The following is a 21158-nucleotide window of genomic DNA, read 5'->3' on the forward strand; positions in this document are numbered from 1 at the left end:
AAAACCATTTTGTATTATTCAGTTATAATTTTGACTAACCTTATAGGCACATATAATATATTAGAACGTACCTATATTATTTGTGAAAATCATAAGATAAATATATTGGTCACATATTTTCTGGATTTTCATCAAAACTAAACAAAATATACAACTAAGGTTAGGATATTATAATATCGCTATAGGTTTATTTTGAACGGTTGTGAGTAAATGTAATAATTAATAAAATATGGTAGTACTTACCTATAATATTTTATTCGATTTTTTATTTTAAACATTACGTAAATGGTAAATATGCAGTTTTAGTTTAGGCTTATTTATCAATTTTGGATGGTTATTTTTTCTTTATCTTTCTTCGGACAATTTTAATGATGTCGGACACTTGGCGACAAAGTTAGCCGACTCGGTTTGATTAATCGTTTTCAGTTTGTATTTATATAGAGGTGAACGCGGTATGCGTTGACCTCCGGTCATTTTATATCCAGCTGTGTGACGTTCGATCTACGCTCATAATGTGTTAAGACATTTGTTTAACCGGAAAGATTTCGGCACAGTACAGGACCAACGGTTTTGACACCGACCATTTAAACGAGACCTCCAAGAAGTTTCGTGTCTTTCAAGTTGTCTATTACTGCAAAATGTTCGACTCCGTGTTATGAAATATTATTGTCGAGTTTTTTCAACTGCAACAGTCTTTGTCCGCGTTTCGTACTGAGTTTAGTCATATCTATACATTAAACTTATGTACGATTAAATTGGCTTTTCGTGGAAACCGCTCAAGTTCACGTGAAATACGGCCAACTTTCGTGTATAGGCAAACACCCTTACACCCACCCACCCACCCCACCCACCGATCACCATTTTTGAGACACATTAGACTCTAATGATTAGAGGTCGGCAGGTAGGCAGGGTACCTATGTATAATATATGTATTATATAACATTACATTTAGGCGTATATAATCAATTGCGTATAACACGCGTAACATTTCATTTTTGCACACTAACGATTTTCTTCCGTTGATAAAGTAAACAAAACCGGCGGAAAAAAAAAAAAGAAAAAAAAGAAATTCACTCGTGATACCGCCCTAAGGGGACGGGTCATTTAATTCGGAATTTACTTGATTACTCGCGGTGTTCGGTGTATCCTACACGGTGTACGGTGTACGGTGTTCGGTGTACACGTGTGTACAAATACGCTAAAAACAATATTACTATGCTTTTGTTTACTTCTGCCGTGTTAATTTTTACGCGTGTTTAATGTCTCGTGTATTTCATAAATCGTATTCGCATGCAATGTAGTAAACATAAAACGCTTTTCCGCAATGACGTAAAATACATTATAGAGTTTAATATTGTATATTACTATTATATGGCCCCCGAAATCGGTAATATTGTATATTAGCTGCAGGGCCACATGGGCGCAATTTAAATAAAAATATTACAGCGGTGCCGAGGCCTATAACCTTTTTTCGGTTGGTCTTATATGATTATAGTCTATAGATTACACTAAACGACGAGCAACTATTGATCCCCCTCCCCTCGGCCTCCCCACCAATCAATATTCAAAATATTTTTTATTTTTTTTTTTTTTTTTATTTTATTGAAGTAATCTACAATCTATACATGTACAACTATAACAAATAGGTTTGATGAGTGACGAGTAAGAATGATATGGTAATAAGATTAGGAAAGAAATATATTTTTAATAACGGTTTCAATGATATTACTAACAAAATACATAAATAATTATGCTTATTTTAAAACTGAAGGTGCTAATCCCATCTGAGTCTCAACCAATTTGTGCCTATGTGTGCCTATATTAGAACGGTCTCGTCAAGTTTTACGATCGAGTCATAATAAATAACGTAAAAGAATTACTATTAGGTACTTATTTTAAAAACGTACAAAAAATTATTCATTTCACATAAATCGTTAAATTGTTTCGTACACTTATATGTATAGGTACCTAATAAGTATAATATTCAAAACCGAAAATACGTGATCGCATCATGTAGGTGGTTTTCAAATGTATATAAAAAACCACGTCGTATAGCTGGTACGATGAATTTTAAACAACCGTATAAGAAACATATATGCATATGCATTTTACTGACGAAGTGGTATTTTTTTTATTTATCTCAATTTCGACATCGGTGCATCAATAATGTATACCTACGCTTCAGACAGTTTACGTCTGAAACATTTTTTTTTCTCGTTAAGTGGAACTCGTGTTCAATATAATATATAGTTCTTCGAGTTCGTATAGAGTGATACGGGAAAAAAAAATACCAATATACTTTCACGTTTTAAAGTACTTCCAACACGTGCTGTGGAAATAATGTTTATGCTGACAGAATTTTGCCTGGAAAAAAAGTAACATTTCTCGACCAACGTAGCTTGACGGTCAGACCTTTTGGGTTATGCCCTCTGAAATTCAACTCGGAATAAGGTTGCCTCGGGAACGGTAGTTTTTTTTTCTATTGCGTGTTACTTAAAAAAATTAAACGTCTGTAACACGATGTGGCAAAATCAATGATAGGAATTTTTTTTTTATATATATTTTCATTTGACTAATAGCACTATTAAACCCGTGACAAATTTACATGAACACAAATACACAATACGCGCACACATATCAATGTATTATGTAACTGACACTTACTGTTAATGTTTGTAGTCGGTGTCAGTGAGCGAATGCTGACAGTCACCTGTGATTGTTGACGTACGGTAAAAGTCAGTGAACGTTGGCAAATTCTTTAAAAGTACTCTTTATTATAGGTACTTATAGTAATATGTGTTATTTAGTCATGAATTCTGTCATTTTCACAGCGATTTCATTGAATAGGTTAGGTATTAAAAGCCGGCAGTATATATAGATATAAGATATTATTACAGGATTTTTTTAAAGACAATAGTCAATAACAGATAATAATTTTAATCCTACATTAATTCATTGTGCATTCATGAATACAGAATACCTATTGTTATAAATTGTTTAACTTGGTATCTAATATTTATTATGTCATATGGGTTATACACTTGCACTCAATAATAGCCGCCGGTGTTAACATGTCTTATTATAATCGTACGCTTTTTTTTATTTGAAATTAAAACATTCGCAAAGTTGTCGTGGAAAGAAATTTTATAGTTTATTTATATCTTAAGGGCATTTTTATTTCTTTTTATCTGCTGCTGAAGAAAAAAACTTTGTATTACCTAGTGAAATGCAGATCAGCGTGAAAAACATACTATAATAGCGTATCAGCTGCTAAAGGCGAATCAAACGACAAGGAAATGTTTTAAGTAATTAAAACTATGATCAGTCTTTTAAATCAGAAAACATTAGAATAAACCGATTTAGAAATATGGTGACTTTAAATGTATTTTAAATCACTACAATCTCATGGGCATAATTTATAAAATCAGTATTATAATTTTTAAGGCTGTTAAAATCCAAAACCGCAGAAGAGGTTCAGTATTACCATATTATAATTTATAAAATATACGTAGTTATTATAGATATCCGTTCGTTTTTATCATATTATATTTTAATTTCCTGCAATTGTTTGGAATTCGTCAATTACATTTTGGAAAAGCCACACATTTAATGTGGAAGGACAATGGTGTGAACAATTTTCACGATAAAACACGTATCAGCCAAACACAAGAAAGGGCAAATGAAGACAGGCATCCCGTATAGCTTAAATAGATAATCACACGAATAAACGATTGGAACGGATGTATATTTTATTCAGTAGATCGATAATACGGCTTAAAATGAAGACAAAGTCAGTACCTTTCTTCTTCCATCTTTTTTTTCTCTGTTCTTTCTCTGGGAACAAAATTTATTGAACAGACATCGAGAAAGCAACTAAAAAATACATAGCAAAGAGTGAGTACGTATTACGGATAACTTACAAAATAGGTGAATATACAATATAGCCAATAGGCATGTTTACAATAAGTACCTAATTATCATCTGCATTGGATTTTGAAATACGACGAATACATTTTATGTAAAATATATTCAATATTCATTGTTTATAACAATAAAAGTCTAATAATTTTTAAAATACAAAAAATATAACATAATATAAATTAGTATTAGACATTAGTCGTTCAAAACCACGAATTATTTGTTCCAGAAAAAAGAAGTTGGACGAATACGACTAAAAGGCGTACAACTAATATAATATGACCGCCCAAACTAAAGTTTCTCTTCTTATACTAAAATCAGTGGTTCTGTATAGAATTACGAGTGTTTGGTAGTTCAGAACGTTTAACGTGGAAAAATAGACTCCAAAAATACTTTGGCCATTGTTACGGGTGTGCGTACAGCGTATACAAAGACTTTTATGCTACAGAAAATTGTGTCATAAATCAATTATGCACCAGTAAACAATTTCTCGCGTGCTCTGAAAAGTTTTTGACAATCAAAGATGTTTTGTCATCGGCTGATATTAGTAGGTACCTATATATAATATCAGCTTCCACGTCGAGCGTGGCGGACAAGGACTAAAACTTCGCTGTTATAAAATTAAACGCATCAAGGCACCACTGACGGCATAATAATAAATAATTGAATTTCGAGAAACAACTTCTTATGCACTTATAATATTATACATGGGTAATCATATTAATTCCTCGTTGGGTGGGTGGGTATACGAGTATATACACTATTATGTTGTTAATAATTTACGTTTATCAGGGTGCACAAACGTGTCGCTGCATCACTTATATTAATTGTACCTATGGCGGAATTTTAGTAGCAGATTCCGAAATTATTTATTTATTAATTTCGTGCACGTTTTATACATTATACCTACTGTCAACAATCACCGCGGTGACTGTATTACTATATCTGACAGCAACATTTACATAATATGCACAAATTGTCAAAAAAAATTTGGAGGGACGTACATATAAGTCTCATATAATATTGATTAAAAAACCATTGGGCGTAACCCCCGTCCCCCATCTTCAACTATATAGTTGTCGATACACAAATACAAATTATTAATTGCATAAATTACATCATTCACATTCAACTATTTTATATATGTTAAATAAACGGAGTAGATGACAAACACACATGCAATTTATATAGGTATATGTGGTGTATATAGGTATAATCTATATTTATGTGGTAACATTTTACATGACCTGGTCTTATTTTGTATGATATTATAATATATAGTTACCTATATAATTTTCTAACTACATTTTATACAGAAGAAACAACAATACTTATTGTCTAAATTTCTTCATCCCCTAAATTGTATCTATACTGTATACCTATACCACAAAAATAAAATTTAAAATAATTTTTTTTTTCAATTATATTTAATGGGTTTAATTTTGAAATTTCAAAAAAAAATATTATTTACTTAAAAAGGACTTTATTTTGGGAGACTGCAGGTTTTTTTTGGGGGGTAGGTGGATTAAGCCTCTATCTCTTTCATATGATTTGCACGAAGTTAATATATCCACTCTAGTTTAACTGGGGCCATTGCAACTGTGTAACTGTGGCATTCTTAATCAATATTAACAAAAAAAAGTGCGTAAGCGGATGTCGCTCTGCTGTACAGTAGGTTATAAGTGTGTCACTGTAATGGGTGGTGTTAAATTTGAATTCAATGATATAATATCATTGTATAAGAAAAACGATTCTGAGTGAAAACGGTCAATCAGCCTATGATATTACTAAGTATATTTGACGATATTATTCAGCTGTACAATGTAAAAACACAGTAACCAACACTCCTATCAAAAGTAACTTTTTTTCATAATCTTTGGTAAATCTTCATGCTGAATTTTTCTATCTAATCTTCTTTGAAATCGCACTATTATTTCAGGAGTTATCGCATTTTAAACACATAGCAATTCCACAGTGTTAGGTCTGAAATAATTTACTAAATAATTTATTATTATGTTTTACTGTGTTTTGGCATTGTGCAGCTGTATTGTGAATAAAGTAATTTATATATTTACCTATTTACGTAGAACCTTGTTTTAAATTTGCAATCCTTAGCTATAAAAGTTGAACATTTTATAAATTTTCAACAACAAAATAATTATTACATTTTAAATTTGATAATTTTTTTCAAAATTAGAACTTTAAATGCTTATAAAAAAAAATTGTGCCCATGTATTTATAATATGTTTCAAGTGCTATTGCAAAAATATATCAGGAGCCTTGCATTCAATTTTCACGCATTTTATTGATATTTATAGAAAAAAAAACTAAAAAATTTAAAGCTCTCAATGTCCGTAAACCGCTCAAAAAGAGTCAAAATATTTTGAAAATGTTATGGAGTATAAAAAATTAAAATATAAACATTCAATAAAATGTTCATGTATCTACAGTTATTGTTTTTTAAAACAATTAAATAACAAAACCGCCACATGAGAAATCGAGTGAATATCCAATATTGTAAAAATATGAACATCAAACGCTCATAAAAATTTAATTTGATTTGCTTGTAGACATTTTTTTGTTGATAAAGGTAGACAAACTTATGAATAATCTTTTATTACATTTTAAAATCTAAGATTTAAAAAGAAAAGTTTTTATGAATTCTCATCTCAAAATAATTTGCTAATTTTCCTGATTTTTCCGTATTTTGTGATGATTTGAATTTTAAATGCTTATCAATAAAAACTGTGACTAAGAATTTTTAATATTTTTCAAATTTCATTGTAACAATATATTAGGAGCCTGGTATTAAATTGCCAAGCTTTTATCGTGTATATAAAATGCAAATATAAACAACCAGAGAAAATTTCAAGACTAAAATCGGTTTTGTTAAAAATTAAAATATCGTAAGAACTCCATGTGAAAACACAGATAATGTTCTTACATTTGAGTTTGTTAATATAGGTCAATCATCTTTATCATTAATAAGGTTATTACACAAAATTCAAACTGCTGAACACAAAATTGTTAAGTCGTAGGTTACGTCTGTAAGACGGAAACAACTCATGCGGGTGTGGTGTCCTCTCAAGTCTGTGCGATACTGTATAAAATGAAATAATATGAACTATTATTTTCGGTCACCGGCGGCATTGTTTTAGTTCAGAGTAGTCACGTACTCATTTGGAAAGAGGCGTATTGTAGACGTGTAGTAATTTCCATTCCCTATACCTACCTAATACGCCGTGGATATAATATAATGCGTACCTACCTAAATGCATTGTTATTACTTATTATATTGTTTAAGACTTTTGGGGATGACGACTTCGTACAGTGAATAATATAATAGGTGTTCAAAAATAGTATCGTTTATACTATATATTTATGCTAAATAATATTATAAACCGTGCGCTTACGGAAATTCCTTGATAGGGATAATATGTGCACCTAAAAAAAAAACCGTTTGTATGTATACACTATACCTACTTCACGGTATTGATAAAACACATATATTTATAATGTAATATGAGATAATATTATTATTCAGTTCCTTATTGCAATGCACCCTAAAAAATAAAATTAATTGGCGTTTTCGTTTGACTAATATGCGATGTACAGTGAGCAGGGTTTAGTAATGCGAAGGGACATTATGTTTCATGTAAAGATACTTGAGAAATTCTATATGCCCACTTAAACACCTAGTTTCATATTATGTAACATGATGAGTAAAAAAAAATGCAAGTGCATATTTTATCAAACTTTCAACAATTCACAGATTTAAACTTTTTAATTTTTATGTATCAAATGGTTGGAAAAAAGTTACAATATAGTACATATTTTAAAAAACAATTTTCATACTTTGATGTTTGATATAATCGTGTAAACGTAATTAAATAAATAATATTACATGCTATGATTTGTTTCAACTTTGTTTTAAACAAATGTACCTATGAAAGTGTAGAATACGATATTTTAGTTTTCTTAAATGGTTATAGTTTTTTACTAGTACCTACCTATAATCTATAAAGTGTTATATTAAACAATATAATCATACATATTCTTACTATAAAGTGCCGTTTATAAATTAAAAATAATTTCATGATAATTGAATGGTATAATAATATACATTAGAGAATAATAATAATTCATTGCATTTAGCTTCAAATTTCAAACGCTGGATCGCGTGATGACATATTATTATTATGTAGGTAGGTAATCATATATATTATTTAATATAAATGATACATGAGTCGTGTGTTTGGGAAATAAAAACGCAGACTTGGATATAGTTCTTTAATTTTGTTTACTTTAAACATAGTTGTTGAGCGTAAATCGTAAATAATTTAAATTTCTAATCGGAATAGGAAGTAAGTAGTCATTATTCAGCACTATCAAAATTAGCAGGTATTTAAATAACGCCGTAACTGTGTCCAATACCCCACACAGCTTATAAAATCAATAATAGTAAGATAGTTTATTATTATTCGTATGGCTTTCAGCTTTGGCTAACAATTGAATTGCCGTAACCGACTTCCTAAAACATTAAATTTTAATATTTTAATTCAAAAGTTAATGTTTATGCGATTATTGCTTTTGAATATGGATTTATACAATGTTTAGAATTAGCCTATTATGTACAACCTTTTATTAATAAAGAACTTAATTTATATTTTATAAAAATAAATACATGTGATATTAATTAATACAATAATATATTGTATAAAAACCTTAAATTTCTAATTAGATTTTTCATGTATTATATTATGTAGTATAATATATTATTAATATTTGTATTACTTTATTAAATTATTGTTATTATACATTTTTCTGTGAGCGTAATTTTTAAATACGTTTTTAAGATTGTTTGTTTATTTCTATTATTCATAGCACATTTCATATTTTTGAACTAATATAAGTACTTTTTTTTAATGTTTTAATAAAAAATAATATAAGAAATACATTTATAATTTCTATGAGTATTTTATTTACACATAATTTGAATTTAAATCAAATAAATCTTCATTATTTTACAATTAATATAACAATATAAGTAACATATACCTAGGTATTTGTCCAGTCTTGGCATACGTAAAATTAAAAAAAAAATACAGTGGTCCGAAAGCTTTATTTTTTAAAATATAATATAGTTAGTTGAAAATTGTAACGGTGGCCGACTACCAAGATAAATTAGGTGGGTTATACCAGTTTTGAATACTTTATATAAAATATAGAAGAAAATATAATATCTAGAAAAATGAATAATAGATGAGTTGTATATAATTTATAAAATACATTAATTTTTTTACTTGAGAATAGTGTAGGACACCTGTTGGTTCAAGTCCAAACATTTAACATTACAATTTTGCATTTATTAGTAGGTAGGTTAATTATCTTCATACCCTTATAAAATCTTTAAAAAAAAATTGTCTTAACCTTCTGGCTCAAACATTTATTTTGTACAAATATATATTTCAACACAATATAATTATTTTTATCACTCTAAAAATGCTGTTGCTTCATTATACAAATGCTTATGCTGAGCTATGCGTATGTGTATATTCATGCTAATTGGAGCCCTTTATTAAATTCTGATTAATTTAACGAAAAGCGCCACGTACCAACTGTAGTTCAACAATAAACACAATGCACGGTCAGTTCACATCTTTAAATTTGGCGAGTTCCCATATAGATTCTCCTATAATATACGTATACATCTACTTTTTCCGTGTCCTAATTTTAAGTTCGTACGTTCCTTCATTACTTAGACAGTAATCCCATTAGACACGTTCATACGAACCCATTAAATTGTTTGCGGCCGATGAAATTGTCTTGGATCTGAAATTAAACGCTAATTTTTGGGCACGTTTAATTACAGACTAGGTACAATTAATCCATTTGGCCAACACCAATCACGTTTTCTTATAACACTATATGAAACATGTCTAAGTAATAAACTTAGTATGAATGTTGATGGACAGTAATTTTCATCGAGTGTTTTATATCAAGTTAATAAATCGGGATTTATTTTTCGATAAATAATTATCACTTCCGAACACATTTTATTATATTTAATTTATTACTGTCGTTGATTTTATAACGTTATTTGAATATTTTACAACAAAAAAATAATAATATATTGTTATTTGAAAACAAGTTTCCGCCGCCGAATAGTCTTAGTCTGTATTTACTGCAGAGTTACGAATACCTTATTCACATAAAATGCACTGTTATTTTGTCGGCACCTAAATGTGGAATAGTTTTTAAGTGTTCATCAGTTCGTTTGATGAGAGTTATAAAACATCAATGAAAAATAATACGTCTAATAATTTTCGTGATGAACATTCATTAAATGTTATTTTAATATTATACAGAATGATATGAGCACCTACTGTAGGTTTATGATTATGGCTGTACAATATTGTACATCGGACAGATGATACACAAATACTTTTACTGTCGATTACTTTTTTTCACATAACAACCAACCACGAGTATATTTTCACCAGTTTTATTTTTACATTACATAAAAACCATAATATAATAAAAAAACGATTAAGGTCGACATTCTCCCATACTAGTATCTGAGCTTTAAAAGCATCGAATAATATATTATTTTTTGTTCGTATTTTATTGTTTCATGAAATAGAGAATAGTACGTACTTAAGAGTTTAAGTATATGTATATGCACGCCTAAACGGGTATAATATAATACACTTTTCTCCAATTTATTTTTATAGACTACTTTGAAATGTAGCTACGAATATATAGGTACTATATATATAATATATACATTATTAATTTGAGTAATGAAATTCGTTTATTTTATCTACATGACTACATATTGTTATAATTTTACAATTTATTTAGTCGTTCTAAAAATGGAACAAGTCATTTCTAATAACTGAAATGTATTATTCCCATTTTTTCTTTCTTCATGTACAAATAACTATACCTACTATAGTTACAATACTATTACTACAGTATAACCTACTTATACTTGATTAGGATTAACTGTGGCCATGTTACTTAAATTAAAATAAGTTGTAAAAACTTTTGAAATTGTTTATTAAATGCGTTTGGTATATTTGTTCAGGTTAATTAGGTTTCCCTTTATTTTTTCATAGTTACTATAATTTCATCGCGTGTTTTTTTTGGGGGAAATTCATAAATATTAATTCTTGTGGCATGCTAATTTCGAATTTTGTATTCATGAATCTGCTTAATGTAGATAAATCAGATTTAATACATTTATGTTTATTCCAACAATGCGTTGAATAAAAATATTCACACTTACAAAAATAATTTATAAATAATTTTGAAGATACAATGGATTATTGCTTATCTAATTCAAATATTTTATTAATTATATAATGCTAGGATTAATGTATGAGCTGTCAACTATTTTCTTGAAAGTTATTGAGTACTTATACAATAGTACAGGCAAAACTTTGATGACATTTCAGAGTTTAATTGCCTTACAGAATAATAATAATAATAATAATAATAATAATAATAATAATAATAATTACCAATTAGTTATTAGTATACGCAAGCGTTGTTTATAATTTAAAATAAAAGAACTCGTCATGCAATAGTACACATTACGGTGGAACAAAGTTAAAATCAACTTTTCAGTAGCTACATCGCACGTATACTTTCAAGTTTCATTACGTGCTTATAAGTTATTATTACTTATCTTATTTAAAATATAAAAATAGAGTTCAATACCTACTGCATCTGATTACATATAGTAGAATGACGATAATTTATTGCCAAAACGCAATCGATCGATACAAACTCTTTAGCCAATATTATGTTCCTAAGATGATTTAAAAATCGATCGAAATGCCCTAAATCGCAGAATCATTTATAACTGTTTCTACAGGAGTACAGCACATATTATTTTATAGTTCCCGATGCAGGGACTAAGGTACAGTAAAAAACAAAATAGTAGATATCCGTTGTGCGTATAGTAAGCATTGTATGATGTATTCGTATACACTATAATATTATATACGAGTAGTGATAGTGGGGAGCTGAACAGTGTTGAATAAACGAAACGCGCTTTCATCCCATTGAAATAATAAAAAAGAAAATAAAACAATAACATTGACGAGTACCTAACCTATATGCATAGCACGCTACACGTATATAATTGGAACCAGAAGCGTTGTGATATTTTTTTACACAATGAATCTCCGAGCTTTTGGATCGAAAAAAGAATAGAAAATGTCGTCATCGTCGTTAGGTTGTTCCGCGCGTGTACCTTAAGTAGTAGTTTGTTCAGTCGATAGTCGTCCTGCGGATTTCACACGCGGCCCAACACGAAACTATAATAATATAATGTTGTTGTACACATAAATATATTATTATTACAACTACGCACATAACAATAATAATAACGCCGTACCATTATTTATCATAGTGCTATTGAATATTTTACACAGCACTAGTTATGGGTATTAGCCAGTGGCAAAATATAAAATAATAATATTATACAGTAATAATCAACTGTATATTACACTATTTACACACGTCGAAGATGTCCCACGGCTATATTCGGGGGACGTTTTATGACCAGTTTACCCATGTTCATTTTTTTTCTGTTATCTCTGACTATGATATTACCCCAACATCACCCTCTCTCCTATAAATACATATCGAAAAAAAATTCCATCACTAGGTACACATATATAATATAATATGTATATATTCGTGTATAAGAAGATAAGAGACCATTATTAATATAATATATTGTTGTACGTTGCGTTACAGATATCGACGTTGGTGGCGCACCGGGAACGACCGTTCTGCACGGAGAGGACGGCCAGGGCGATAGCCAGGGTCGGCCAGGGGGTGAACTTGGCCATCGAGCGGTTTGTGACTGTCGGCGAGACCATTGCGGACGACAATCCCGAGATAAAGTCCGACATGTACCTGGAGTGCAAGGAGGCCAGGGCGGCAGGTGAGTTTACATGCACAGCATATAATATATACGCATAAAATACAGTGGCCCGAACACGTCATGGACGGAGTGCGCGAAGGGTTAGTGTAAATGGGGGTGCGTATAGGCGCGTCACGCCGAGATATAGAGCAGAGCGCTCCACGTCACCCCCGCGTGCCACCCACGCAGATACTGTCGTACATCGACCAACTACCCTTTGAAGCGGACCCCGAACGACCCGTCCGTCCGACCGACCCGCGGCACCCGGTCGCCGTAGTGCACCCACGAGCACATCCTACTCGTGCTATATACATTCATAGTTGAGCAATTTTTTATCTCGACTTGTCATATCATAATATGTATAATATTATGCATGTGAAATGTGCGCGCGCGTGTGTGCGTGTGTGTGTGTGTGTGGAGGAGTAGAGGCGTTTTCGACGTATATCTTCACTCTCTGTCGTATACTCGTACATACATAATATTGTATTTGCAACGACGGTTGCAAAATGCTTTCTGGTCCGATTTCCGGAACTTTTCGTCCGATTACCATAACTCTCGCTCCGCCACATCCATCAGCACCAGCTGCGCGTTATCTACCCACCCATTCGGCGATAAGTCTCAATGGTACTTCTTCCCCTTCCCCTCTCCACCACTCATTATACTCTTAAAACCATCTTGTCGTATTTTAAATGATTAATTTATCGTTAGTATTATGTTAGTGGTTGTTATTAATTTTTTTTTACTCGTTCCGGATGTAAAAATCTCCCGAATCCGACGACGCGTGGCTTACACTGCAGTTAATCCGGAACAGGCCTACACAGCGGTATAAACACACGGATCGTCAGTTCGGCCAATGTTTCCGAGTGCATATTGTTATATTATATCATTGTGACTATAACCATATGGTTTTAGCTGATTGATCATCTAGAAGTAGTAGGTAGGTACACAAAAATTTGAAAAAATTACGAAAGTATAATTTTGAGTTATTCAATTCCGAATTATTTCCCTCGAATTTCAAAATTATCAACAGTTATCATTTTCATTAATAATTATTATTCAGATTATATATATATAATATATATTATAGTTTACTCCACGCGAAAAGATTACAAAGTGAAAAAAGTGGGTAAGCAGATGTCACTCTGCTGTAATGTAGGTTACAAGTGGGTCACTGTAATGGATGGTGTAAAATTTGAATTCAATGATTAATATCATTGTATAAGAAAAACGATTCTGAGCGACAGCGGTCAGTCAGCCTATGATATTACTAAGTATACTTGACGATATGATTGTGAATAAAGTAATTTATATATTTACCTGTTTATGTGGAACCTTGTTTTAAATTTTCAATCCTTATCTACAAAAGTAGAACATTTTATAAATTTTTAACTACAAAATAATTATTAAATTTTAAATTTGATAAATGTTGTCAAAATTTGAACTTTAAATGCTCATAAAAAAAATTGTGCATATGTATTTTAAATATTTTTCAACTGCTATTGTAACAATATATCAGGAGCCTTGCATTAAATGTTCACGCTTTTTTACCCAACAAACAAAATTTTATTGATATTTATAGAAAAAAAAATTTAAGCTGACAATGACCGTAAAGAAGTCAAAATATTTTCAAAATTTTATGGTGTATAGAAAATGAAAATATAAACATTCAGTAAAATTATTCGTTTTTGAATAACAATTAAATAACAAAACCACCACATGAGAAATCGAGTGAATATCCAATATTGTAAAAATATGAACATCAAACGCTCATAAAAATTTAACTTGATTTGCTTGTAGACATTTTTTTTTGATTGAAGTAGACAATCTTATGAGAAATCTTGTATTAAATTTTAAAATCTTAGATTTAAAAAGAAAAATTTTTATGAATCTCAACTTAAAATAATTTGCTAATATTTTCGTGATTTCTCCGTATTTTGTGAAGATTTGAACTTTAAATGTTTATAAATCAAAACTGTGACTAAGGATTTTTAATATTTTTCAAATGTCATTGTAATAATATAGTAGGAGCCTTGTATTAAATTTTCAAGCTTCTTTACCTAACAAATAAAGTTTTATTGACATTTAAAGAAAAAAAGACTAATAAAATTGGAAATAGAAAATGTTCAAAACAAATCAAAATATTTTGAAAATTTTATCGTGTATAGAAAATGCGAATATACCAGTGACAATTTCATGAATATACGTTCGTTCGTTTTAGAGTTACATCAAAAACCAAAATCCAATTATATAATAAATAATTTTGTGGAAAACCAATTTTGCGCAAAAATTCCCGTTTTTCCTTAATTTTTATGTTGTTTTTCCCGTCGCTTTTGAAAACTATTGTGAATTTTAAAACTTGACCTCTCGAATGCACCAACTAGATTCACCTTCCCATCGAACAAGTTAATGTTGAAGAAAATCGAAGCAGTTTTACTGCCCTAAACCATGATGACAGACACAAAAATAAATAAAAAATAAAAAACACACATCATTGTAAAATCAATACATTCATCGCTCCGCTCAGAATCTAAAAGTTAGATAAAATGGACTGATTTTGTGTATCCATAATTACTCAATTGTATTTTGTGACTTGAGAGTTGAGAGAATCACAACGGTACATACAGCTTGATTCACCAAAGCATTCTCATTCCTCTTTTTTCTTCAACAATGCAGTTATTCAAAATCTGATATTTAGAATTCTTAAACATTCTTAAAGACTATATTTTCAAATCATTGGGAATTTTTGTTCTATTAAAGAAGTATTCTGTGGAGATACAAACTTCTGTTTTTCTAATGAGAACCCTTCTTTTCTATTGCCTAAGTTATTTAGTGGATACATTTATTTTCTGAAAATGTTCACGTATCAAAATCAAAATTCGAATGAGTAGCTTTTGATTTATTTAACTTTGTGTATTATGGTTAGTAGTCCATGATGGATTTGGAAGATGTGGTGAATTAAAAGCTCTTAGGATTAATCTATCAACATTAATAATTTATAAAATTGGTATAAGTATGGTAAAATAATACTAGATCCAATATGTAACAACTTTATATTTTTGTAAAGCCATTTTTAAGGACTTGGTAGATATCAACATTTTAATAAAAATGAAAAACTACTCATTCAAATTTTGAATTAGGTACCTAGCTACTACTTACATCAACATTTTTAAAAAAATATCCACTAAATAATTAAAACGGGGTTCTTGTTTGAAAAACAGAAGTCTGTATTATTTTTTATTTTCATTTTTTGCAACATTGAATAAAGTATGAAATAAACAGAACGAGAAGTTGCCTCACTTGCGTGTTTATTAATGTAGAGTTCTAATTATTACGCCGTATACACGTCATTGGGCGCAATGTCATTCTGGTTTTAGGTTTTTAATTATTTAAGACTAAAAGAAATTATTTAACAAGTTGGATAATAATTATACTAAGCAAATGTAAGAATGTTATTCTAATACTCCAAAGTTATAGGCAATAAACTTGTATTTAAGCAAACTACATTATTTTTAATAACTACTAACAGTAAGTATTACGACCTTGTTTATAAATTCTAATGATTTTCGTTACGACGTTAACCCGGGTAACCGCAAATTACGGATACAGAATTTGAAGCTTCTGTTTCGAATAGAGATACTTTTTATTTTCTAGATATTTGAAACTAGTTTATTACAGAATAGAAATCAATTTCAAATAATTATCATTCTCCTACCTATATAATATCTTGCTTGCCATATCAATTTCATCATCGTATAAAAAAACAGAACTTAAAATGTTTATCTGCTATTATTTGTGTAAAAACTGCCTAAACTTCAAACATTTTATCACGATATCGTCTTACATGCTTTATTTTTACTGTACGACTACACTCCTTAAAAGGTCAAACGTTATAGCTCGGTATCAAACTACTAATTTTGTAAGGGGTTTATTGACCCATCAAAATGTACAGAGAATTATGCTATATTGATGTTGTGTATATGGTTCATACTTAAAAATCCAAATACCCAAAATGCATATAAGTTTACAGACTTACAGTACAGCAAAGAAAGTAACAATATTTCAAAGTACAAGGTAAAATATACAATTCTAAGTATCCAAAACCTTAAAAAACAAAACGTTTTATAACAAATAAATATTTTGAAATAATGGTTTATTAAAAAAACACTCTGCGTACTACTTGATAAATTAGTTTCGAAAAACAACAAGAAATATTTACTTTTTAGTTCTCAATAAAAACATAAAAAGTTTACATCATAAAAACAAACATTTTGTATCAAATTATTTTCTGCTTTTTTAGTCGTGTTGTAAACACCCTCACTAGGTTAAATGCACATTGGACATTGGTGTATCATATTTTATTTGTCGACATAAACGGTGTACGAATACAACGATATATTCTAACCCTAGAATAAGATAAAATAAATAAACTAACTATCTATTTCCAAATTACACTTATATAACAAAATTATTATTTTGTGTTGTAGTATATAGGTTAGGTTAATTATATTTTAACGACCTACGTGTTTTTAGATAAATCAAGACACTATTTTTTAAAAAAAATATATATTTATAGAATGTATTTTTGTTATATTGATGCGTATACTATGAACAAAATACATGTTGGTACCTACGTCTATATAATAATATGACAAATAATAGTATCATGAAGACAGATAAATATAAATAATTATGAAAAATGATTAATATAAATACAAAAAAAAACTGTTTAGTTTTATAAAAGTTTTTGGCGTCTTCACAGTTGAAAAAAACGTACAATTTAGCAACTTCCAGTCCTCATTAAAATATACGTCTCCACGTATTCCGGTGCTCGGTTGCCATTTAACCCGGAGACAAGAGACGTCTCTTGTTAAGTCATGTAAATTAATGCAGCCAACTTATAAACAAATTTAAACTACCTATATGCCACTTTTATCTGCAATGACACGTGATAAATTATTATTAGTGCCCGGATTTAAATCCTGTATAAACCGTAAAAAATGTTCTTAAAAATAGCTAAAAATACCTTTTTAACGCCACAACGCCCTTAAAAAAAACACCCTAATTTTTTAAAGGCACGCAACAGCGCAAGTGATAGGAAAACGACGGTTTAACTTTTGGTATAATTTAATATTATTTATTACCTATATACTATCATAAAAGTCGTAACTAGATACGTAGTACTACAATAATATTGCAGTTTCTATTGGTATTTCATCGTATTTTATTCGTTTTTTCATTTAAAAACTCATAAATTTAATAATTTCATATTAATATACGATAAAACACAGTACTGCAGCGATTTGAAACAATATTCTTTTATTATCGCGGTAAAATGTTTGCCGGGCGAAAGTATAAATTATTTACGTGTCACCGAAATAATATATTATATTGTTTGGTATTGATGTGCCGATGAAATAAAACAAATTACATCCATAGCTATGTAGCAATAAGGACGAGCAAAACGTGTTCGCTCGGCATTGGAGAATGGAAGTGTAACTACTATCATTGTGCTTTCCGTGAACGTGTTGAGTAACGCGCGTAAACAATGTTGTCGAGAGTAATGGCCCATTTATTTTGGCATTATCCGGAATATTTCAATGGCAGTAAAATGTAACTCTAAAATATTGTTCTTGCGTGTCCTCGTGATATTCCATAGGACATTTTCAGCATTTCTTCGAATTATGCCTGCAGATGATAATACTAAAATGTCCAGTGCATATTATACCTATATTATATTGTCATCAATCATCATTGTCCCCATACTTAATGGGATTTTGGCCGTCTTCTGTCTAGTCGATTATTTGTTTGCAATTTCTTTTTAAAATAAATGTCTCTATATCGAAGACCTACCGAACTACCTATAATGTTTATTGATATTGTATGGTTATATTTAGTATTGTTATTATAGTTATTTTGTTCTATTATATAATAACTATACACATTGTTCTCACCATTATTACGGATTAAAAAAAATATAGCAACATTATTTTGCGGTGACATTAACTCACAGGAAAAACATGGTTATTAAAGTCTTAAATATTAAATTATTGTATAACTATACAAACTGTTTAAATTTTATAAATATACCGAGTGTTCGAGAAAACAGAGTACACTGTATAATTAAATTACCCATATTACTCAGTACCATATACATATTTTTGAATTTTGTTTGCGGGATATGAAACTAGACTATTGGATTATAAATCTTCCGCAGACAGAATTCTAAAATATGTATAGCGTACTGAATAATTTGGTTAACTGAGTTATAGAGTGTACCCAGTTTTTGCAGACACACTGTATGTATTTAATATATACCTATATAGTATATACAATGTGTTCCGGGAGGAAGTTACCAGCCGACGCCATATGAAAGTAGTATACCAAAAATTATGAAATAATACCCTTTAATGAGTGGGTCTAACTTTTTATTTTTTAAGTTATGGGAAATTAACTTTTTTTATCAAAACCATACCTATCTAGCATTTGTTTATCTATCTTAAAAACTTTTCAACATTTTAACATAATTTATTTTTTTTAAAGCTTATTAAATGTCCTATCAACTAACATACGCAATTAAACCAGAAATGTGCGAATAATTTTTAGTAAATTGAAAAAAGAAAACATTTTTTTATCAAAAATTAGTATTTTTAAATATATTACAACAAATAATTTAGTATTTACTATGGGTTAATTTTTAAATGTTTACTTTTTTCAATTTATTAAAAATTATTTGCACATTTCTTGTTTGATTGCGTATGTTGGTTGATAGAGCAATTAAATTGCTTTAAAATAAAAAAAATATTACATTATATAATTATTATAATATATCATATTGTATATTATATGGTAATACTTCACATAATGTGCGATGAGTAAGTTGTATTCAGATTTTGACTGTGGTTTACAATACAATTATTTAAATACTTTTTCTTTGTATCTACACCTAACGATTATTTTTTCGAATCAACATTTTTTGAGTGCATTTCAAATACTTCTATACTATAGAATTATGTAATAATTTATAATTTAGTAGTACATAATGACATAATTGTTGAAGAGAGAAACTTATTCAAAATGTGCTACTCTTTTATTTAAGATTTTATGCAAACTTCGATTTTTATTGGTTTAAAAAAAATACATCTCGAATGTTTTACAGAAGTTTTTTTTTCGTGCTTGACACACTTCTTTCCGCTTTTGTTAATTTAATGTCGGACGTCGGTACTGACTGTTGGTGAGTACTTACTCATAACTCCAAAAGAAAACTTAGTCGATTCTAAATGACATTTCAAAATCAAAGTTAACACTTTCATAACTTGAGTTTAAACCTTTTAGCGTAATCTTAACAGATACAATTATCAACATAAATGTATTATATAGAAAAAATAAATTGTAAAATGTATTCAAGATTTCGACTAATTACTATCACGAATAATCGCTCGATTTTGTATAATACAATTCGTGTAAAAATAGTTGAATCAATTGGAAAAATATTTATTTTAGTTTGGTATTTACTGCTCTTATTGTGCATGCATTTATATACTTTTTTGTTTTTATTCCAATGTTTGGGTTTACAAAATATATGGTATATCATTGTAAGTTTTGCATTTATTTGAAATATACGTGATACTAGTTCATTCGTTTCGTGAACAGTATTATATGTTATATGGTAAAACAATAATGTACCTATATTATGAGTCTGCCAAAGTTTTTGTGATTCATTATTTTGTGTATATATTATAATTTAGTATTTCGATTAAGTCTATATTTAAATGCGAATATAATTATGTACATTTATTATTTTGCATTGAACGTTCTGCGTGTAAACGACAGCGTACCTACCTATATAATAATATATATAAACGAAAACTATATTATAATCAAGGCCAGGATGTTAAGGGTTAGTATTCAACCACCGCCACATGGGGTTTCTTTATTAAACGTACGTACGCTAGCAAACTTGTATTGACATATTATGATAGAGCCGAATGAAATATTCTGTATTCATATATACATTTGAGTATTGAGTAAAAGATTTATTTTTTAGAGTTTCTGATTTCACACACGACATAGAATACAAAAAGTCAGGAAATATTTTACAGTTGCAATAGCGTAATAAAATATGTCCGTGAAATATTGCAGTGATTTAAAAAAAAACATTTTGGCTTCTTGCCTAAAATAAGATCAATACGTTAGTGTAACATTAGAAAAAAAATACCATACATAAAAGATAAAACATAATACAAATTTTACTGTTGATATTCAACAAAATTATTTCATATTAATTCCTTTAATGACTAAT

At 29.3% G+C, this 21158-nt stretch overlaps 1 protein-coding gene across 1 annotated transcript in view; it reads left to right on the plus strand.

Moving 5' to 3' along the window:
* Positions 1-21158, plus strand: part of LOC132939441 (alpha-catulin) — a 49576-nt gene that overhangs the window by 4074 nt on the left and 24344 nt on the right. Inside the window, 1 exon segment of the mRNA XM_061006600.1 lies at positions 12691-12880. Coding sequence (XP_060862583.1) covers positions 12691-12880 — 190 coding nt within the window.

This window comes from Metopolophium dirhodum, chromosome 2 (assembly GCF_019925205.1).
Source record: "Metopolophium dirhodum isolate CAU chromosome 2, ASM1992520v1, whole genome shotgun sequence".
Taxonomy (NCBI): Eukaryota; Metazoa; Arthropoda; class Insecta; order Hemiptera; family Aphididae; genus Metopolophium; species Metopolophium dirhodum.